This window comes from Vulpes lagopus, chromosome 5 (assembly GCF_018345385.1).
Source record: "Vulpes lagopus strain Blue_001 chromosome 5, ASM1834538v1, whole genome shotgun sequence".
In the NCBI taxonomy this organism is placed as follows: domain Eukaryota; kingdom Metazoa; phylum Chordata; class Mammalia; order Carnivora; family Canidae; genus Vulpes; species Vulpes lagopus.
In genome coordinates, this window is record NC_054828.1 from 101935188 (window position 1) to 101959002 (window position 23815).

At 37.6% G+C, this 23815-nt stretch overlaps 1 protein-coding gene across 17 annotated transcripts in view; it reads left to right on the plus strand.

Moving 5' to 3' along the window:
* The window catches only part of SLC8A1 (solute carrier family 8 member A1), a 398173-nt gene extending 374958 nt beyond the window's left edge, over positions 1–23215 (plus strand). For all 17 annotated transcript variants that reach the window (XM_041756267.1, XM_041756266.1, XM_041756269.1 and 14 more), the window contains one exon: positions 4690–23215. In XM_041756267.1, the coding sequence (XP_041612201.1) occupies positions 4690–5066 (377 nt within the window). In that variant the 3' untranslated portion in view covers positions 5067–23215. The remainder of the gene's footprint in view (positions 1–4689) is intronic.
* Positions 23216–23815: the final 600 nt, after the last annotated feature.

Genomic DNA, 23815 nt, shown 5'->3' on the forward strand with positions numbered 1-23815 from the left:
AATACTGTCACAATTTGATCAATGGCAGTATCTTCAGCTCTAGAGATCTTCCTGGGATCTTTGAATATTTCATTTAGGCCATTCTTTAAAAATGAGAAGATATTAACATTAATCAGTTTTAATGAAGAAGGGTGCCTACGTTCAAACTCCTACAAAAAAAAAGAGAAACACTAAAATCATACATGAGAATTTAGTATTTTGATGTATTCTGTGTACCACCCAAACAATAAACTTAGGGACAGTCATGGAGATATTCTAGTCTAAATCCTTTATTTTAGATGAAGAAACTAGAACCTAAAAAAAGTGATGCCCTGCCCAAGACCACATAGATAGAAGAGATAAAATGGTCTCCTTAATGAAGCTTCTCTCACTACTGCATCATGAAGCTCTGTACCCCTGGTCCATCTCTTATATTGTCATTAATTCACAGGTGCTGGGGAAGCAAGCATGCCTCATAAGCAGGCTTGATTCCAATGAAAATCACTGTCAGTGTCAGTTCCTGGGCACAAACTGCTCCAGGGTTGAACAGCTGGCCCTCAAAATATGATAAGAGTCAAGAATAAATCATCTAGGATGAAACCCTTGCTCTAGATAATAAACCCTATGTGTGACCTATAGAAACATAATACATATCCTTTTTACAGAAGAGACATTTTTAAAAATTTTTATTTATTCATGAGAGACACACAGAGAGAGAGAAAAAAGAGAGAGAGAGAGGCAGAGACACAGGCAGGCTCCATGCAGGGAGCCTGACGTGGGACTCGATCCTGAGTCCCAGGATCAGGCTCTGGGCTGAAGGTGGCGCTAAGCTGCTGAGCCATCCAGGCTGCCCTACAGAAGAGACATTTAATTCTGCATGTAGCTATAAAGTTTGAAAAATTCAGGTAAAAATAATTTCTGGAGGAAAGGGGAGTGTACTGACCTATTATGCACACTGACCAGATGACTTGGCCAAGGTTTCACACAGTGAACTCAAGATAGGTCTGCAGAGGACAGTTATGTCCTGACTCAGTGACGTTTGGTTTAGTTCTAGCCACACTGTCTCCCAACTGAATCTTTCCTGTTACTGATTTATAGTCATAGGTACCAGGAAGCAGAACCAAAAGTCTAAGACTATGTGACTAATTCAAAATTTATTAGAATTCAAGATGAGAGTTAAAAGCAAAAAACCCTACTGGAAATCTGACCTAAGATGTATATGTAGGAATATATATATCTAGATATAGATATAGATAGATATAGATATAGATAGATATAGATATAGATATAGATATAGATATAGATATAGATATAGATATAGATATAGATATAGATATAATCAACATGTCTTATTTGTGCCAATCACATGGGAAATCTGACTTGTATATGTTAGTTTAATGGGCCAAGTTCTGAATATGATTACAACCCCTCTGAGACCACAGCAGTAGTTATTTCTTGGATTTTCCTTTGGGGAGTGGTATATGAGTGGCTTTTGCCTTGTTCAACTGTAAACAGGTTATGGGCTCAGTGTTCAGCGTGAGGCTTGGCAGCTCCTAACATGTGGTGTGTGATGTGTCGCTCTTTGCACTAGGCAGCAAAGCAGTGATAGAAGGTAATTTGGGGAGATGCCATCATACTTTATTTGGAAAACAGAGCTGTCTCTGCTGGAGCTAAGGTTAATGATTTGGATTTGCATATACCTATAATTTTTATATAGCTTTCAAATTAAACCAGACAAAAGGCCTGATGTGTAACCCAGGTAAATAAAACCTATCAGACTCAAAAAAGCCCCAAGCAGGTTTCATTTATGTGACAAGCTAGTTACTTTGGCTACTAATTTTGCAGGGAATCCAGAGAGAGGCATTTGAAAACAGGAGCCTGTTATTACAAGGATTCCCATTCAATATGCACAATAGGCTATTGAAAAACAAGAAAGGGAGACACCCCTGCAGACCCAGGTGTGCCCTGCATTTCAGGCAGAAGGACTGGTTTGGGTGTTCAGGGTCCTTGGTCCCAGGAATCTTTGATTTATGCCTCATTTCCTTCAGGCACAACAGCAGAAACCTCCAGAAAGTCTTAGAGGTTGAGTGGAGAGGGGGCACCCAGGAAGTCCAGTGTGCCATGTACCACATGCCAGGGGAGATAAGCAGGTGTGGACCAGCGCCAGGTCACCTGCCCCAGCAGCGTGGGGAGGAAATGTCCCCACCTGGACGGCCCAGCCTAACACGGCCATCTGTTCACCACCAGCTGGTGCCAGCAGCCATGTCAGCACAGAATAGCCTCTCAGGTGTTCCTCAGCAGCAGCTGAACTATAAACTGCAAACTCCTGCCTTCCACCTTTTTCCTTTACTTTCCTTGCTCAGCTAGCTGTCTGTCCTTGATTGAAAAAGAAAAGCAAAACGACTCCACTTTTTTTTCCCTGAGGCTGTTGCTGCTGCTCCTAATAACTCTTACCAATGAAGTGCAAGAGACCATTAAGATTTGTCCTGCTTGGCTTTTACTCACTAGCTTCCACGATAGTCCTCAATGCCATGTGTGATCTGAATGCACAAAGCAGCGTGCATCCAGGAGGGTAGGTGGGCAAACTGCCTACCCCTTCTGCAGTCTTTGCTCTGAGACAGGAAAGAGCATTCTGCAAGAACCTGTTTCGGAGTTTCCGAGTGGAAGGAACAGGACAATCTGAAGTGAGGAAAGGAAGACTTTAATCTTTCCTGGGAGTGGCCGGGTGGTGTGGGCTGAGAATGGGCTCTGACATTGAATCAGTTTGTTTTAAAAATCCGTGTTCTAGCGACCTGTCCAAGAGGCATTCCCAAATCATAGAAGAGGAACAGCCACATCTTTAAAGCTGATAAGAGGGTTGAATGAGAACACATGTGTAATGTGTGTCGGACAGTGCCTGGTACAGAGAGTGTTTGCCTTAGTTTAATTATAGAACAGTAAGTAAAAACTGCTTTCCACCACAGAGGTCAGGATTAATGAGATGAGGTCCTCCCTGTTGACTGACTTCCTTTTAAAAAGAAAGGGATATTGCTTCTTCAGTATCCTCTGAGCAGCCTAAATAACCAACTTGCCAGAGTGAAGCTCAAAGACCTACAGGTTGATGTAAGCTTACAAGCTCTATGTATCATCCCCATTGGGGATTTATGGGAAGATGATGGTGGCCACAGAATAGCCACAGAGGGGAGAAAGTAGTCCAGATATCTCCCAAGCCCACGCATACTCAGAGCATCCCAGGAACCTCCAGGGGACCAGAGCAGATGACACAACACCCCGCCATAGTGTCATATCAGCCATTACTGGCTCTGCAAATGTGAGCTCAATCTGACAGTTACTCAGGTCTTCTATAAATCTTCTGTGTAAGGTATACTGCCAAGGTAGCCAAAAGGACTTTAATATTATTAATGAGACAGTTATACAGAAAAGATACTATCTTGCAAGTTCTATCCAGATGCTTAATAAAGGGAGTTATTTTGGATCCTGCCTCAACTTTTCGTAAACTGATCTAGTCTGCTTTACACGGTCTTTGCAAAACCACAGAAAGAGCTACTCTTCCTTTGTACCAAGAAGGATAAGCATTTTACACATAGTATTTCAGGCTAACAGCTCCCTGAAGTGGATGTCACTATCCCCATTTCACAGATTAAAAAATTGAGGCTCAGAGAAATCAAGTAATCTGCCTGGGGTCACACATTCAATTGTGAAGGCAGGATTTGAAATTTTCTAGCTCAAACCTGCTCGAAATCCCTATGCTCCACGCATCAAAAATATGTCACTTTTTGTCCTATTCCTTGTATGGAACATGATTTTCCTACCTTCAGAAAAAGATGCACTCAGGATTATTGGTGAACAAAGCTTTGAGGATGGCCATCGGTACACATGGCATAGTGAGAGGTAAGATGGCACCGTGGAAAAGCATTTATAGTGAAGGCAGGAGGCCCAAGTGCCAGCCCTAAAATGGCTTCTTCCTTCTTGTATGATGTTGCATCCATTACTTATTGTCCTTAAGCCCAGTGTTCTCACCTATAAAGCATCCTTGGCACATAAAATTGTTGTCACAATTAATGCCATAGCACAGGTGAGTCAGCTTTCCTGTCCCTAAGACTCTAGGCAAATGCCACCTATTACTATGGTTCCATTAGTTTCAGTTCCACAAATGATTTGCTCCTGAATCTTTGCAAAGATTTCCTGATGCCTCACTTTTCTTATATATATAAACTAGAACTAATGATACCAAACCTTTTAGTAATATTCTCCAGCAGCCATTCACAAACTTTGGCAACCTGCCATCCTTTGGGAGGTTGTTAAAATGGATTCCTGGGCCCTGGTGATTCTGATCTAGACCAACCAGGTGGAGCCTTGTGCTAATTCACGCTTATGTAGGACCCCACATGATTCTGATGGGCCACGATCACTCTGAAAAAGGCTACCCTGCAAGATCAATATTACAAAGAACTGTGGTACCTGTGGATAAAGAACTTGGCCAAGATGATCTGGTCAGCAACGCAGGCAACACCAAACCTTTGGCTGCTGCTGTCTTGATCCTGTAGCTCTGGCCACAGGACTGGGACTCCAGAAAACAGCAAAACCCTCTCCTGGTACTGGGCTTCCATTGGGGGATTTGATCCTAGAGAGCACAGCTGAAGCTTCCAGCACTCCGCAGACCTCTTTAAAATATTGAGTGTCACTGCCTTTTTCTTTTTTCCTCTGCAGACACATTTGCAAGCAAAGTGGCAGCCACCCAGGATCAGTATGCAGACGCGTCCATAGGTAACGTCACTGGCAGCAACGCGGTGAACGTCTTTCTGGGAATCGGCGTGGCCTGGTCCATCGCTGCCATCTACCATGCAGCCAATGGGGAACAGTTCAAAGTGTCCCCTGGCACGCTAGCTTTCTCTGTCACTCTCTTCACCATTTTTGCTTTCATCAATGTGGGGGTGCTGCTGTATCGGCGGAGGCCAGAAATCGGAGGTGAGCTGGGTGGGCCCCGGACTGCCAAGCTCCTCACATCCTGCCTCTTCGTGCTCCTATGGCTCTTGTACATTTTCTTCTCCTCCCTGGAGGCCTACTGCCACATAAAAGGCTTCTAAAGGAACAATCAGATATAGTAAATTTATATATATATACGTATATATATACATAAAATATTATGTATAATGAACAGAGGAAACTGACATTTGTCATGTTCACTTACCTGCTGATGGAATCCAGCTTCAAGAGCATACTCTGTACTAGGGCTGAAGTGAGAAACCATCACCTCCCATTCCCAGGGGCGTCATCACATTGAACAAGGCATGGAGGCAGGGGCATCTTTGCAGCTCAGCCTAGAAGGACTGTGTTCTCTCCAGGTTCATAAATCGTTCAAAATTTTTATTTGCTTTCTGTTTCTGCTCGTTTTTGGTGGGGGCTGGGAGGTGGCTGATGTTTGACTTTTATTTTGTATTGTTTTGTTGGGAGAGTCAAAGTTTTTGTTTCTCTTGTGGGAGGTGATGACCAATCTAAGTGCAAATGGGCTTTTGGCAAAAATTTAAATCATTACAATTACTCTCTCCAAAAACTTTAAAAATTATTTTGGATTAAGAAAGGATATGGGCATGGAAGAAGAAGCATGTCTTCACTACATCACTAAATTTCATGCTTATCTCTGGAACATGAGAAGAGGTAAAGCTGCCTCCAAGAAGAAGCATGGGAGCTCGAATGCAGCCAGGAAAAGTGGTAGTTCTAGATACAGTCTGATATTTAAAGATACAATGCCTGGCACTCTTGTTCAACAGGTACAGAAATAATGTGCCTAGATTCCCAAGAACATGCAAAAGCATTTATTTCTTATCTCTTTAGCTCTGGACTGTGATTAGCAAGGCCCTTATTCTGGTTTTCCAACCTGACTAAACCCCCAGGCCCTCATCCTAACCCTCCTCCTCCTGCCCACCACCTCTAATGCAAACAGGAATAATCCCATTCAAAAAGCACATCACCCTCTTCCATTTGCTTCGATATGTCCCAGTCCCATGTTTGCTGTTGCCTGGGATCATTCGTCGGTTTTATTTTCAAAAGCATTCATGGCTTGCACAATCCTGTTCCAGTCATGACTGAACATTTGCTCCTTCTTCATGTGCCTGTTTGGGAATGTTGTTGTGATACCTGTTACACAGTGCATGGATGAAAAACAAAATAAGCGTATCTGTATATAGTAGAGTATAGCGTATACTGTTCTCCCATTCAGCAATGTTGACTGGACATTGAAGACATAAGTGAGTTTCCTTTTCACCTGAGTTGTAACTTTTGTGTTGTTATTGAGTTTGATTTTACTAGGGATAAGAGGAGAAAATGGCTTACTGTTCATGGACCTGCACATTCATTTCTAAGAAGCAATAACAGTTCACTGGGAAATTAAAGCTATTGAGAGGACAGGAGGCAAACTACCAAGTATCTTCATGGAAAATTAGCCATGTGGAATACACCAGAGGCCTCTAAACAGTCACCTGTTGATGATTCTGGAAGGCCAAGGAGAAAGGTGTAGAGCAGTGGCTGGATTCGATGTTCCCCAGGCTTTGAGAGCCTCCATTTCCATGACACCCCTAACCCCAAAGTATTTATTTCACTTCTGCTCTGTCTGGCACAGATGGTAGATAGTGGTTTGTTCATTTTATTTTTTTATGTAAAAGGCTATTTTGAGCCCTGTTTATTTCACCACCCAGACTCCTCTGATTGTATCTGTAGTAGGAAAGGAGCCAGGGAGACCAATGGGCCTTTACTAGTGCATCTTCTGTACTTATGACTAAGGAGGAAGCAATTAGATGAGATTAGTGTCTCCCAGGAGGATTGCACTGGGAGGTTTTTAACCCTGGAAAAGGAATGGCTCTTTCTATTTCAAAATACCAAAGAGCATGGATAAACCTAACATTCCAAAGTAGTGAGTCCAGTAATGAGGAAAAATGGAATGACGTTGGTCCTGTCTCAGACTTCTCTATCTATAAAGAATCCCAGGCCAGAGACACCACTGGCCCTCTGTATTGATTCAAAGATACTTAAGATATAAAAGCTGTTCAGTTATTTCCTCTTATTTTACTCAGTAATCATAATCATTCATCATTTAATAAACATTTGGTGACTGAATGAATAATTAAATGCTGGTTATTCCTCAATATGCCAGGTACTGTGCTACTCTTGGGACCTAAACCATGAACAAGACAGCCCAGATCCCTACCCTCAGGGGGCTCACAGCTAATGTGATTGCTATTTCCATGGGTAAAAGTTAGCACAGCCAAATGGAAACACTTTTATCTTAAAAGGAAAAACAGGATAAAACTTTTGACATAAACACATTGAAATTGTTACCAATGGAGTTGTCCAAATATCTAAGATTTTAACTCAGAGATAAAGCACAGGTTAAGGGAAGCATCCTATGTATCCTTGGCTGTTCTTATATATCCGTACACACACCCCGCCCCCAATCGTAAGCCAAGAAAGGCAATATGTTGGTGATCCAGATAACTGAAATGCTCCAATTAACCCCATTTTTATCTTTGTTGGATAGCAGTACTTTTCTATGCCCCACACCTCTATAGTTTCCTCATATCTCCAGGAGACTCACCCCAGCAGGCCATGGCCCAACATTTGATGGTCTAAGTCTTTTGGGGGCACATGCTAACCCATTTTTTCTTAAGATTTACTAAATGGAAATCTAGCCTAGAAACACCAAGTAAATATTGTCAAAGGATGTGAGTTGTCTAAAAATTAGATTTTGCACTCAATTTTAGCCATATTTGGAACATCAATAATCCCATAGCAAATTTTCACAGAGGACTTTCAGAAATTCCTGCCATTGAATTTTAATTTCAAAGCTTTTTGGTTTGTTTGCTTTTTTCAAGTTTCATGTTATAGGGAAAATATGATTCTGATTGTTCAGAGTTGTTAATAATTGTAGTTGTGTAAAATTATTTCATTTTGTTTATTTTGTGTGTATTGTGCACAGCTTTAGGGGGGAAGTGCACTAATTGTGCTGTTCCTTATAAATGGTACACATTATTGACACAGACAAATAAAGTTTCTAATTGTTTCTGATTTAATCACTAGTGATACAGCATAATCTGTATGGAATGTTTCCTCTCATTGTCATCTACTTCATTTTTGTTTTGATGTTTTGAAGAAATAAAGACCAAAAAGGTATTATTGTGCAATTGGTATCTCATCCAAAAGAAAGAAAATAGATACCCAGTATTCAAACTCACGCAAATGTCAACTCTTCGGTCATACAAGGTTTCCTTTTTAATGTTCCCAAGAGAGCACAGTGTCAGAATATGTGTCTATCCAATGGTATAGAGATAAATGTTGGATGTTTCTCCATTTCACTAATTGTTTTTTTTTTTTTTACATCTTTTAGTACCACTTTATCTACATCCTTTCTGCATCCAAGAACATGACCTATAAACAGCTCCACATCAAACCACTTTTTAGCAGAATATTATAGCAAATAAATCAATCTCAATAAAACTGATCAGAAGTAACAGTTGTTTCCCAAGTGATACTTAGTTGCTTAGTATCATATACTATATTCCTCTTAATCCTAATAGAATTTGCTTGCATTAATTTCTAACTACATGTTATTGATTTTACGTATCACATAACCAACAGTACAAGAAGAGGTGACACTAGAAATCAGCATTTGTGAAAAAAAATGTGACCTCTAGTTTGTATGCTTATTTGCAAGTCTACATTAATATCAGTGGATTCAGTTCTTGGAATCTGTCCACTGTGCACATGTAAATGGAATTTTACTCATCTGATCATCTTTAAAATTTCCTTTGAATTCATTATATCCATATATGATCATGTGTGGCACACTTTCACATGTGAAGGAAATAAAGTATAATTTAAATATTTTCTTGGATCAACAATTAATGTCTCCTAGTTACCAATCTTTGGTTTAACACAAAATAAGCAGCCAACATTTATTTCTTTAAATACCAAAGACAGTAATTCAATGGCCAGAGTAGTCTTGACTATCTTAACTACCTTTCAATAAAATGTCATGGTTCAATGATTCTCAACCTCTTATAAGCTAATTTTAATTCAAAGATGATGATTCAAGCCTGCCACCAGTGAAGATTTCAGAGAGCTTTGTTTTCTCTACAGCATAAGCACAGTTTTTCTTGTTGCTTTTCAAAGAAAAAAATTATAAAATGTGCTCCTTTAAACCCCCTATAGGTATTCTGATAGATGAATCTCATTCACAGTGAGAATCCCCAACACAGCATCTTTCCCCCAGTAGTCTTATGGTTAATAGAAGCACATTACCTTTTCCATACAGGGTTAGATTCATTGATTCCACAGCCCAGGATCCCTGGTCCTAATCTTTCAAAATAGATTGGTTTGTTCTACACATAACTGCAATTAGAAATGTAATACATTTCTTCCAGTAGACAGTGACAAAACTTCACCCTCTTAAGAATGTAAATCAGCCCCTTTAAGACTTCTGTTAAAAAATGTCTCCTGGTTCAAGATGTAGAGTGTCTTTTTTGATTCTAGTTTTCTGTCTCCTATCTTGGGCAGTTGAATTCAGAGCAAGTCTTGAGTACAGTTTCATAACTTCAAAAACACTTGGCCATTTCATGATTGACAATGCACAACCTTAATTCTCACCCAAATCTACAAGTGGCATTCACAACTTTTGTTATAGTAATCACTTCGCTTGGCAAAAGCATTGTAGCTGTTGGTAAAATTGAACATAATATTTAATTGATAAACAAATGAGTGTATTATGTAGAAGAGCTTTACACAATCATATTTTTCTTACAGAGAAAGAAAGATGCTATTATGAATACATCTATTGGCTTTCATTCAGATCTACCTACAGATTTTTGTTAATGGACTGCATTTCTGCTCTTCTTTTTAATATTAGCTTTCTATCATTTCTAGAAATGTAGTCTTCTACCCAACACAATGTGTTGGGTAGCTCAGATGGTGTTCTACTTTCAAGGACATAGGAAGGGGAAACTATTGCAATAGTTAGATAGTTGATTTTTGGAACTTAATCAGGCCATAGTTAATCATCTCTCAAGGTAGAGAATGTCCTAGAGAAGAGAACAACCACTGAGAGTTAGGTCTCCCAAGGGACAGAGTGCTTCAGCTTTCCAGCCCACAAGAATTGGTGAGTAGCTTTCTGTGACTTTTCCCCCTGCCTGCCAAGATGTCCAAAAAGATGTTCTAAGAGGCTCTACCAATTTTCAGTTTTGTCAAAGTTCCTCTGATTTATTCTCCTAAGGGGCCTTTAAATAAACAGTCATTATACATATTACTATTTTTATTTATTTGTAGGAAAGAACATTACTTCATAACTTCAAAAGGGAAGAGGACTTTGTGGTTAAAACCACAATTCCTATCTTTACAGGATAGACTTGCTTGCCCATGGTCACCACATCTGTAATCAATGAACTATTTCACAGCTGCTGGTCCTACTCACATTCTTTAGAATCATGCTGTCCTAACCTTTATCAAAGATCCAGAGAGATGTTCCCTTGGAAATAGGCAATCTTAGTCTTTCTTTTCCCCAATTCCAAACTTTTCCATGCTTATTCCCACCATGTTCATCACCCTTAGTAATGCTCACTGTTGCCTCTCAGCAATGGAGAGAGGATCATGATAATGTGCTCTGGGATATTTTTCTGAAAGTGAATTTATCATAGGAAGAAATGAAAATAATGGCATTCTACTTGGAAAACAATCATTTACTATGTATCTCTATAAATGTTTAGGACAGATAATACCCTACACATTACAGCAGTACTGATTTTCCTTTTTGGATCACATTTTTCATGCTTCAGTGCCATCTACCTAGCCTTTTATTCTATTGATATATGTAAGTATGGATCAGGATGAAGGAGCCCACCCCCAAAACACACAGACACACACTCACACTCAATTCTATGAAAGTTTCTACAAAGGTGAAGTATGTAAACATAGAAAAATATAATGCCTCCAAAAAATACAAGTGGGTCAAATGTTTCTCTGTGGGTATTATATTCCTGGTATGCAAATGATAGTAAAATTCCACAATAACCATACACCAAAAGAGAAATTAGCTAACTTCAATCTACTGACTTGATTTTGACAGTTACTGCAAAGCCCAGCCCTCCTAATTTGTTGATTGCAGAGACAGAGCTACCTAGCCAAATCCAAGAGTATACTGGGGGTGACAGGGGAATTAACATACTGGCAACCATCTATATTGGAATTTGTTTATTCACCAGGAAGGATGTGGCCCAGAAATTTCCAAAGACCTCTCTCCTACATTCCCAAGTTGAATTAACCTGCTTTTAATTTATAGTACTTTTTAGTAGATCCCCTTGAAGCCACAGATAAATTTTCTAGGGAGAGCTTTCTTAAAAATGTGATTCTGTTTGTTATGACCTATATTCTAATGTGAAGGTCCCATTCTTTCTAACTGGAAGGAACAATCCTAATAACCAAGTATCTGACCACTTTTCAAAATGTTTCACTTAAAAAATATATCAATATTTAAGATAAAAATTATAGGACCTAACCAGTTCTAAGAAAAATAATTTTCTCTGTAGGTACATTTCTCTACCTCCTTATACTTATCCTAACATTAAACTTTGAGAACTGCTCCAAAGAAGAAATCTTGAAATATATTCTAATAATGTTCATGTAAGTAAATAATATGGCTAAAATAATGTTTTAAGTGAAAAGTATCTATGTTGTTGATAGACATACTTTAAAAATGAAAGAATTTAGCACAAATAAAATGTGCGAGGTAGTATTTCATCACAGATTACTCTTTTCTAAATTATTTTAAAGTCATTAACCGTAAGGAAGATAAATTTCTAGTTTCAAAAAACAGTAACAATTTCAGCTTGTATTCTGTTTTTATATGAGAATCAAAGCTTGGCATACATAACTTTTGACTTTTGTTACAAGGTATGCTTTAGTTACTCTTTTCCAAATTATTGAGTTATTTTGTGGAACACAACTGGATCTATACAGGTGTCTCATAAAAATACCTTCAACAATTTACCGTCTTTTTTAGGCTAAGAAGTTTCTTAATTTCAGAACTTAATAACTTGACAATTTAATGTAAAAAAGGCTGATTCCATTTTGATATTAACATTTCAGAATTAATTTTAATATTTTAAATAATCATCAGATGGGATATTGAGCTTGAGTCTAACCCAAACAAACAACAAAGTCCTGAAAGACCTACCAGTAGTTAAAAGCCTTCTGAAATACTGGCCTTTTCATGGAAAGCAAACAGAAGGGTTGCTTTTAGTGTTTTTTTTCTACCAGAAGTTGCCATTTCAACCAAGGTAAAAACAAAAAGTATTTGAAATGGTAGTCTGAAGATTATTCTATAATAATCAGACACAGTTTCAGTGTTAAATCTCTATTTCATCTTTTCCTAGGACACAAAGATATTTATACATAAATACAAAAACAGACAATGTATATCAAATAACTTGAATTACATTTACAGATGTCTAAGATTACTGTAAAAGCCAATGTCAAGTTAGTATTCCTTTTATCAGGTGTCTTTTATAAATTAAAAAAGGGAGAGAAATACAGAAGAAAACACATTCCCGATTTTCTTTTTTTGATAAAGGTGCAAATTCAGTTGTTTGAAAACTGCCTAGAATGTTAGTTATATGTATCTTTCTAAAAAACGTAAGTAGATCTTTAAAAGAAAAAAAAATGCTTTTCTTCCCTTCATTTAGCAAGCATTTCTGATAGAAAGTCTTTAGGATCAATTAGGGTACCCTTCTGATTTTTCCAATTACTCTCTGTTATTATTTGGAGGGTGTTGAAAACAGCTCTTGAAAAAAATTATGCTCGTCTAGGCCAAATCCTGGGGGATTAAAAGGATGAGATTTTATATTTTCCCTGGAAACATAGCACTGAGCAGGCAGGCTCCTATACATGACTTGACATTTTCTAGAAATATGTTTTGGCACAACAGGACAGTAGGAATGAGACTCCTCCCCACTTCTGCCATAAAAATCTAATCATTTACCACCATATATCCTCCACTAGCTGTAATTTAACTTACTTTCACTGAAGCAACCCTCAACTTTCATACACACTGGTTGTGTTGTGCCTAGCATTTTCCATCCAAGATGTTACTAACAGGCAACCCAACCCTTTCAACTAACTGGTAATGAGATTTCTCCAAGGTGGTCCAGTCAGGGTAAGGAGTGAGTACAGAGAGGGGTAATAATATTGATGTCAGGTCACTGGAGCCTATTTAACCACCTGCTTCATTACATATAGGACCTTGTTGGGGACACATGCTATTAGGAATATTGGAAGGACTTTTATCTTATTGCTATTTCAATAAAATTCTTGTTATATTGGATCTAAGCAAAAGATAACATCATGCAAAAACTGAAAGCCATTTTTATTAGCTCTGTTATTGTTAGGCTAAGAAAATATTATCTTTGAAGTTGCAGTCTAAAACTTAAGAACAAGGATTTTGCTTCCATTAGTAATCCCTTAGGAAATTTGACACTTTGAGTCTTCTTTGAGACAGATGATACTGTGGTAAATGTATGCATGTGGCTTAAAATATTCTTGATATTCTCAGGTTGTCCTCACAGATCCTGGATAGATTTCCTTTTTAAAAAATGAGTATCTTTCTCATCAAAATGGATTGGGAATTTTTCCAACAACTGGTTTCATTTTGTTGAGAAAGGAGTCTAGCACCCAAAGAAGCTGTGAGCAGTAGGATTGCATCAGCAACCCCACCTCTATGCCCCTTTTCGTACTCCTGACTTTCAGTGTCTAGGGCACATCTTTCAGAAACAACTGTAGATGATGAGAAAGTCAAAAGAAAAGGGTTATACTCATTTTCAAAATGGACTACATCTGCTTATCGCCTTGAAAATTGTGTTTAAATTTTGAAACTTTAAACACCAAGAGAGATGCTTTTAAATGCCAATTCTGAAGCAAAGAGTACATGTTTTGCAAAGCCATAAGGAAAATGCATGGAAATGTCCCATAATTACTGGGACATGGGATTTAGTAACATTAGTGTCCAATCCTTGCCCTCCCGTATCCCATTTATAGAGTATATAGAGGCAAACAAGCAGTTGGGGAGAGGAGAGAAATCACTATCAATGTCATAAGTCACATCACCGTTTAGTTACTAGGTGGGGTCAGGAACTGGGCAGTATAAATGGGACCAATACTAGTTCTCAAGCCAGACCAGCACCACCCTTGCTCCCCCCCCCCCATAATGGATATGGTCTATGAACATTAGAACAATGCCAGAGTATTCTTTTCACTTAATGTGAATATTACCTATAATGACTCCTCTCTGAGCCAGGCTGTTTTGTTTGACTCAAATCTTTCGAGTCATGCAGCTCAGATACTTGATGCCTGCCTAGAGAGTGAACCCATCTTTTCAAACTGCTTGCCATGGACCCAGTTTTTAAAACACTAAGAAAGTAGCAGAGCTAATGTGGATTGGACCTAGCAAGGAGTCCATTCTTTTTTTTTTTTTTTTTTTATTCATGAGAGACACAGAAAGAGAGAGAGGCAGAGACACAGGCAGAGGGAGAAGCAGGCTCCATGCAGGGAGCCCGATGTGGGACTTGATTCTGGGTCTCCAGGATCCTGCCCTGGGCTGAAGGCGGCACTAAACCGCTGAGCCACCCGGGCTGCCCCAAGGAGTCCATTCTTAAAGGACTCCAGGCTTGTATTTTTTCTTCCTGGCCAATACTCTCACTGCAACTCTAGAAGTTGTTTCATTAGTAAAATGAAAGTAATAATTATTTTGTTCCTGTTTAGAAATCATACCTCCTTAGATCTTGACACTTCTATTAACCAAAACGATGTAAGCATGTGTAGTATCATTGTGACTTTACCGAAAGACTGGGTTTTCTCTTATAAAGAAACCAGACTGGTTTTGGTCTCTTTAAAACAACAGACAAGATATTTAATAACATTTGAAGACAATAAAAAAGGTTCAGCACAGGCTTCTGGGTTAAAGAGGAGGGCACAGCTTTTGACAGGCTCTCTTGATGTTTTGTTCTTCCTCATAAGTTTTTATCTGTCATGATTCCCAGCAGAGTATTTCCCCATACTCATTCTGTGGGAGGATACTGACACAGCTCCAGAGTCTGCCTTTAATTCTTAATTCTCCCAGGAGAAACAGCCATTCCTTAGTTCCTAATATAAAAGAAAAAAGAAAGAAATGATAGCTGTCTCACTGGTTGATTCACAAGATTTGTACCAAAGCACAGACCATTCGGAGGATCTTTAGGAACTGGAAATGTTTCCTCAACTACTTTAATCAAAAGTCAGAAATTGCTTTGACACCAGGATCTTAAATGTCACTTGATCCTCTTGCCTGGTCCTCACAAAACAATAAAGACTGATTGCTACAAAGTATGTTTGGACAGTGCTAATCCATTAAAATTCAGATCTGGATACTGAGGCTAGATAAATATCAAATGGCAAATTACCTGAGAAAAAAGAACCAGAAGTTAAAACCAAAGAGGGAAGAAAATTAGTGAACTTAGCAACTATGTCTTCCAGAATTGTTGATTGACTTTATATTCAGTCAAAACTTTCAAAAAAACATCTCTACAGTCAAGGCTGTGAAACCATTTTTAAATCAAACATCAGAATCTATATTTTTTCAATCCTAGTTGAATTCTATAAACCTCAAGCATTTATTTTGTACAAAGTATTGTATCAGGCGCTCTAAGAGGATATGGAGAGCTCAAGACAAAGTAGTTTTAAGAAAATTAATACTAGCCCTGAATTCAGTTAAGAGGAGTCCACTTGTGGCATGCAAATTAATCTTCCACTTTGGTGGAGACATTTTATCAATTTGAGACTGCTTAATGGAGCCATTCTGAAACCTTTCAAGAAGCTTTTAATAGAAATAGAAATACTAATTTCTTTAACTTCATAGTCTTTCACCAATGAGATAAATGAATTCAAACTCAACTAACAGATCTTGAGTCTACAATGAGCCAACTCTGAGGTTGACATATGATCTTTAGCATTTCAAGTAGGGAAGAACTGATTACAAATATCAAATATTTGCCTCCCCACTCCTGAATTGTTTTCTATTGAGTGTTGATACTAATTCATCACTGGATGTTCTTAACTCTACCTGTTGCTCTTTTGACTTTGAGGTGTCTGGTTATATTTCAGTGAGTTCAACTCCAGCTGTCACATTTTGACAGCCAACTAGAAGATACCTTAGTCCCTATGTCTGAATATACAAAGCTCTCTTCATTTTAACATCAAATGTCATCAGAGAGGAGACCCAAGGACTCATCTCTTTCAAAAATGAGTATTTGTTTCAGAGGGTGATGAATCTTTGGCTCTTCTGAACATGAATTCCCTTATCATTAAAGGAAAGACTACCTTTAGCTTGATTTCCCAGAACACATCAAGCACTACATGATTGATCTCTTGCTCCCTGTTATCATCCACTGGGTATGGGTTGAAGGTACTTTCCATTGTGAACCAGTTTCTCCTCATAATACTTGATTGCAAGTGTCAAGCCAATAAAACCACATTAAGTCTGATGGGAATTTAAAGGTTTATTTTGAAAAAATCCTTTGTGCACTTCTGGAAAAAAAAAATTCCCTTCCCAAACAGGGAGTGAAAAGTTTCTCCCTTCGGAATAAACCTACAATAGAAAATTTAATGAGATTGGAATGAATTCCACATCAGTGACCCTTGTAAGGCTGAATGTTATTCTTCTGAATGTAAACTACATTCCTACAGCTTCTCGCAATAATTCCACGTACTTTTTCATTCTTTGTACTTAATTCTTTGTTTAATTCTTTGTTTCTCTCTTACCTTTTAAGAGAGAGACTGATACAGTTATTTTATACTAAAGTGAGTAAATACAAACAGGGTGTTTGTTGACCAGACAGAAAGATATTAATAGATTGTCAAGGAAGACAAAAAAGGAATTTCATTTCTACATGTTCAACTGTCTTTCTAAAGCCTTCCTTGTTACGGAGAAGATGACTCCTCAAAATGATTTTACAAAGACTTAAATCCCACCCCTAGCAAGTCACCTGGTTGGCCCACAGCCCAAATGCCTCATTAGCAATCTGAAATTGCATACAGTTGGAGAAAATATAGCAAGAGGATGTAGGCATTGCCATGGGGAAAAGAAAAAGCAACCATGGTGAACTCTGCTTATATAAACAAAAAATGTTTTAGTGGAATAAATGTAAGCTTTCTCTTGAAAGAATCCCAGCTAGAATGTCATTAGAAATGGCAAAACCATTTCAACATCATAACAGTCATATATTCCAACTTTATTAGCATTGAGGCACAACGCCAAATTCATCAGGGGGAAAGGTAAACAAATGTTCCCAGCACTGTAACAGATAAAGTGATCTCGTGAGCCTCCCCACTAAGAAAAAAAATAAATAGATAATATTTTTCCTATAACTATATTAATATCTAGAACTTTCACCTAGGGAAAAAATTATTTTTTCCTTCTCATGACTAATGTTTATGTAAAGCTGCTGTTCAGTTGCAGTAGGCATGGTATTTATATATATTGAGAAGTCCTTCATATTGATTTTGACCCCCATTTCACATTTCATTAGGAGATCCTAAATTGGAAAGGTTGGATTTTCTGTCTCTTTTTAAACAAATCTGCACCATAAGCATTTTCTAAAAATGACTGCCTTAAGCCATCTAAGTAGCTCTGTCAATCAGTGATAGGTGCTTGGCATAAGGCAGAGAACTTGTGAATAGATTGAGCCTCCCTTCTGAATAAGGCAGCTGCTCATTCAGACCCTCATGTCTCATCCCTCTCAAGTCCTTATACCAATCCAGGCTCTTGAACTGACCCAGTTCCACCTGTCAAATAGTAATCTCTAAGTGCACTGGCAGCTTGTTCAACTTAATTTCTCATCAACTGAATTTCTCTGATGTTCTTGCAAACTCTTTACTCATGCAAATAGATCCTTGCATTTGATACACTTTAAAAGGGATTTTACTAGAAAAAGAAATCAACAAACCTTTGTGTTCAATGAAGAACCTGAACTTAACTAATCTATTATGTTAATCACCTCAAGGTAATAGGAATAATTTTACCTGTGTGGCAAGAGAGACTCTTAATGCTATTACTGAAATAATGCCCTCTGTAAAGTCTTCTACAACACCTTTTAAAGGGGGCCTGGGTGTCTCAGTCAGCTGAGCATTCAACTCTTGATTCCCGGCTCAGGTCATGAACTCAGGGTTGTGAGCTCGAGCCTCATGTCAGGCTCCATGCTGGATGTGGAGCCTGCTTAAGATTCTCGGCCTCCCTCTGCCACTATCCCTCTCAAATAAATTTTTAAAAAGCCTTCTAGAGACTCAAATTTAGTGATATAGAAAAATATTTCCTTCAGGGGAAGGTCACAAGTTAGAGCATGAGTGAGTCACATTTTACTTACAGGTTTGCTGTATATATGCAGATATGGCACTAACTTCTGAAGCTCTTATATTAAATTAGTATCTATTGAATCTGTCCCTTACCTACATTATAAAAATGTCTGGCAGAAAACTCCAATACCCACCTTCACATTCCACATGGAAAACCTTTGTCCTGGGAGCACATTAAGGTGATTTGGGTAATGACAATGTGTTTTGGAATAAGCTACTGTAGTGACTCTTGACATTTGGTTCCTAACAAAGCAGTATCAGCCAAAAATTTGAAATTTGTTATTTATGCAAATTCTCTAGTCCTACCAGAGACCCTGCTCAGACCTGTGAATCAAATTATGGAAGTGGGCCCAGCCATATAGCCTCTGACAAGCCCTTAAGGGTGATTCTGGTGCACGTTCAAGTTTGAGAGCTACTGAACAGAGCTCTGAGAGATCCAGGAAAGTAAATGCTGCCCACTGTTTAACTGCTTCCTCAGAGGAAAAAGCTTAAAAGCTTAAATGGTAGGTTCTTTACAATCCCAATAAATTCTGATATATGGACATAAATGTTCACTGGACTTAAAATACAATTTGAAGGCAAATTAATCCTTACAAATATTCTTTCCTGGCATAAAAGAGCTTCAGGCAGGCTCTCCAGAGAGATTTCTAATCAGCTTTTCTAGTTCTTTCAAAAAACCAACAGCTAATCTGCTTTGCTTGACTGGCTCAGGGCCTCTAGAATGACCTTGGACACTTAATTGATTAGGCTCTGGACCTTTTGCCTTAATGCTGCACCATCATGTGTGTATCAGTACTGAGTTATACTTAATGATACAGTCCACTGGTTTAAAGACTGGGTGTGAACTAATTAAGCTAAAATGACTACTGGTTATGAGTGAGTTTGGGTTTTAGAAGATAGTTTCAAAGGCTCAGTATAGCTCATAAAACCTGGAAACCACAATGTAGGCACCATCCCAAGTTACTCAGGAATTCCTTTCTAGGCTCTCTCATTTGAATTGATGCAGAAATGGAGAGTCAACAAGTGACTTTGTTTATAAAGAGGCCTTGCAAAATACAACTTAAGATTGTTATTATATGTGCACATGTATGTATTTTTCCTAAAATCTAACCTGAAAAGAACCCACTTACAGGTACTTAAAACAACCATATATATTTTGACTCCCCTATTTTGGAGATCCAGAAAACTAATTCAAGCGTACAAAAAAGCAGCCTATAATGGAGGCTTAACAATGATATCCTGGAGAAGAATTCTATAACTGTCACTCACTCCAGGCCTCCCTTAAAAGGAGTCAAATTTGTCAGATATTTTGGAACGACTGCTTTTTCAGGAATTACTGAAAAGCCCACTTCTCTAAAATCTGTGTTCCTCTCCTGTTGTTGGTCAAAGTTTAAGCATTTGAACATTTGTTTTCTGTCTCCAAGAATCTTTCCCCCTTGGCTCTTTCCCCATTATCCCATTTCTCTTTCATACCTGATTACCAAATACCTCCAGCTAAAAGTCCCCCCTTCCTCTGTCTCCACAATTGTATAGTATCTATTTACATATTCTTTTAACTAAAAGTTAAAGTCTCACTAAAAGGATGCTTCCTAGAATAATTACCAATGTCAAGACACTTTGGTGATGGGATGTACACCTTTCTAGGGATAGGGGCTGAGTCAAATTGTCTGGGATTCATGCAGATCCAGAGCCTTGACCTTCTTCCAGAGTTTCAGAGTATATTGTGGTATTTTTACACTTCTTAAACTCAAGGCAAAGTTACACTGGTGGCTTGCCTTAGTCCACACCCCATGGTGTGTGTTATTGGCTCAAGTCCCAAAACCTTGAAACAAACCTGGATAAAAAATTTCTTTCAGAAAGATCAGGGGGAAAAGTTATATGATCTGAAGAGTCTTACTTATGTGGTAAATAAAAAAAAAAAAGAAGCCTTGGTATTAGAAGATGACAGATAATTGTTTTAATCTCCCAACAGTTTTGCCTTTCAGTGCCATTCATGGTGATTTTCATAGGTCAGTGGTGCAATTCAACACTATTCTAATAAGCCATAATAATCGTTGGCACAACTGTTATTACAACGGGACATCCCTGGGTTTCATCTATTAATTGTTGTAGACAGTAGGAAGCTCACACTGAGAAGATATTGGTAACTTCCTAGACAAGGGCCAGGAAAGGAACTAGCATATTGTACATACTGTATATATCCATTGCTCTGTGCCACTGTGAGTATTCTAAAGAGGCAAAAAAGAAGGGAAAATTTAGGCAGTAGAACTTCTCTCTTGCCTTTGATGATTACTGATGGCAATTCGTTCCCACTGAATAAGCCTGGTAAAGACTGTTAAAGTAAACTGAACTCATCCTGAGCCAGAACAGGCAATCCATAAAGAAAAAAAGTGGCAGATCATTGAGCCAGAAACCACCTCTCCTGAGGAGGTGATCATGAATTGTCTGTACAAGGCAAAAAAAAAGGAAAAATCACTTGTTCACATCTTGTATGTGTAGTTTAAAGGACCCACTACAAATATCCTTCAAAGCAAGGAGAGTGGGAAGAGATTAAAAATGGAGAGGAGGAGATTTTACCTTGAAAAATGGTAAACAATCCTCATATTCCTTTAGTTGATCCTGAAAATGTTCACGTCTAAAACTACTTTTAAAATAACATAACTTCACTGCACTTTTAAATTCCTGAGTGGTGGTATGTCAGTAATGCATTTGGATACTTGAGTTTTTCAGTTTTTATTCTTTATGCCAATGAATGTAATCTCTAAACTTGCCATTCTGAGTACAAACACACACAACCACATGCACACATATATTAAGGGATATGCATCATCTATTACTCATTTTGTAGGAAACACAGTGTATAAAAACAGAAATTCCAGTGGATTTATTCAGTGTGTTTCAGTGACAACATGTAGTAGGGAATAAAGGTACTCTCATATCCTCTTTGCTGACCACATTGTTAAAATTATAATTGTAAGCAACACTGCTAAAAATGCCTGTGTAAAATAACTTCTCTAGTTATCAATGAATCAATACATTTTGAATTCAACTTTCAAAAATATGTGCTAAACTTAAATATTTTTATATCTGTGGTGTTTTCCTATTAACTAATAGTAATGAATAAGTGACCATACACCTGATACCATCAAAAGGGAAGATGGCCTAAATGAAAAGTTAAAAGCGGATATTATCTATAGTCTTCTGCCAAAGAGCACTGTTTAATGAAAATGTAGATTAATTTCTTTTATTATGAATATAAGACATGTTTGCCCTATCATCCTCTATCTTTTTGAAAATCAATGTTTTATATTCCTAAGGGCCCAGGACAATATTCTTTAAACCAGTATAATACACAGACACCTTAGGAATGAAAGGTACAGTAACTTGGATCACCTGCAGAATGCTGGATTAGCACTCCAACATTCAAGGGTATATACATGAGTCTTCTCTATAATTGTCATACTGCACTGAATCACTTTTGGGAATTTCAGCTAATTCTTTTAAATGAAAGGCGCCAACATTAATGACAGATCTTGTCTAACATGGAAGGCATTAAAATGTTCCCTTTCAAGCACTGTCATGAGTGGATGGAAATTACCATCTAATCTTCCCACCTAATCATCTCATGTAGGTTAACTCCAAGGTCTAACAATGTTGCATAGATGGTTAACAGACTATGTGTACCAAGGATATTTAATTTGTGCAGTTTGCAAGAACTAGCCATTTACAAAATACATTCAACTGTTTTGTACATAAAATTTTTGATTCCTATAGTTTTGTTCAAACTGCTATCTTTTAAAATACTTCGATTTTATTTGAATTTTAAAAATTAATCTGTTATAAGTTAGATGTTGCTTTATTGACTCTGTGATTCAATGTACACTCAGCCATATTCCTGTGGGGAAATATCAATTCTATTGACTTTCTTGGCATGAGCCAGAGATTCATAGTTTCTTTAAGGACTCTAAGTATGAGACAAAACCAAAATTAAATTCTAGTGAAGAAATTAGAAAACTGTTGTAAAAAATGTATTTTTAAAATCTTAAGATATATGTGATTTACACTGCCTGTTAATCTAGTCTCTTTGTGAAATAACCACAGCATAATATTTGTTAAGACTCTGAAACACCAAATATTTGTGATGTTTGTATAGCACCGTTGTTATAATATGTGATTTCAAATGGTAAGCATCTTTGTTGTAATCATGTGAGCCCACAGAATTCCTGCTGTTATGTACAACCAGCTCTCAGAATTCAGATTTCCTGCAGCTGCTGTATCACCAATAAATGAGAATTGTGAAAAAAAAAAATTTAAAGAATTGAGTTTATGCTCACTGTGCATTTTCCTAATGAATGAATTCAGAGAGTTTTATTTTTACCAGAAATGATCTCTCAGTCAGTAAATACAACTGCTGATTTCAACCATACTACCATTCCAACGGTTTCTATATTCTTGATCTAACTACCCAAAACTGGAAGCTTATTGCAAGGTGTGTCCTAACAAATGTACAATAAATGCCTTTCCTGCATGCTGCCTGAGATATGTTGTAATTTGAAATGTCTTATAAAAAACTACATATTTCATAACCCAAATTGAACCAGCAATATTTCTCATGTGTATAATCGATGGTATGTTAATATAAAAATCAGAAGCACTGTCATACATGTTTTATGTGACATTTAATCTTGTTAAACTGTAATCTATGAAGTATTCGCTGCCTGAACTAGTCTACTCTGTACAAATCATTGTCTTAACTGTTTTCCTAATCTTAACCATATTTCCTAACACTTAAATATAAATGTTTGTAAATTAGCCATTCAATTTTTTAAATCAACTCTTATGTATCTTCAGTGTGACTCAGTTAACTAACCTGAAACAAAGAAGAATCAAAGCCTTTCTTGTCACAGTCCAGTCCAGGCCTAGAGACATTTCAGTTAGGCAAAAATTCATTCATTAATCCAGCAAATATTTATTGTGCATCTACTATGAATCAGGCTCTACCCCAAATATTAGAATTCTCAAGAACCAGGGAAATCACAAACCTCTATCTCCCAGTGAGGAATTTCTGAACTCCCCCTCTACCATCCTTCTGTACTTTCCATGGACTTAAGAAATTATTTTGTTCCTCCTACATTATAACAGAAATTATCCACAGAAAGATCTTGAATTAAAATATGGTCCATCAGGCTCAAGAAAATGCAACTGTCACAGAAGTAATATCTTAAAGCCATACTTAAAAATAAATGAAAATAAAACCCAGTTTAAGAGATTTGACCCTAACTCTGGGAGAAATGCTTAAAAGGTCTCCTCTTGAAATTTGTATATTGTGTTGGTTTTAAAACACTAAGATTCTTTTTAACATTTCCTAAAATGGTGTTCCTGCAAGGGATGAAGGAATTCTGTGAAAGAGGAGGAA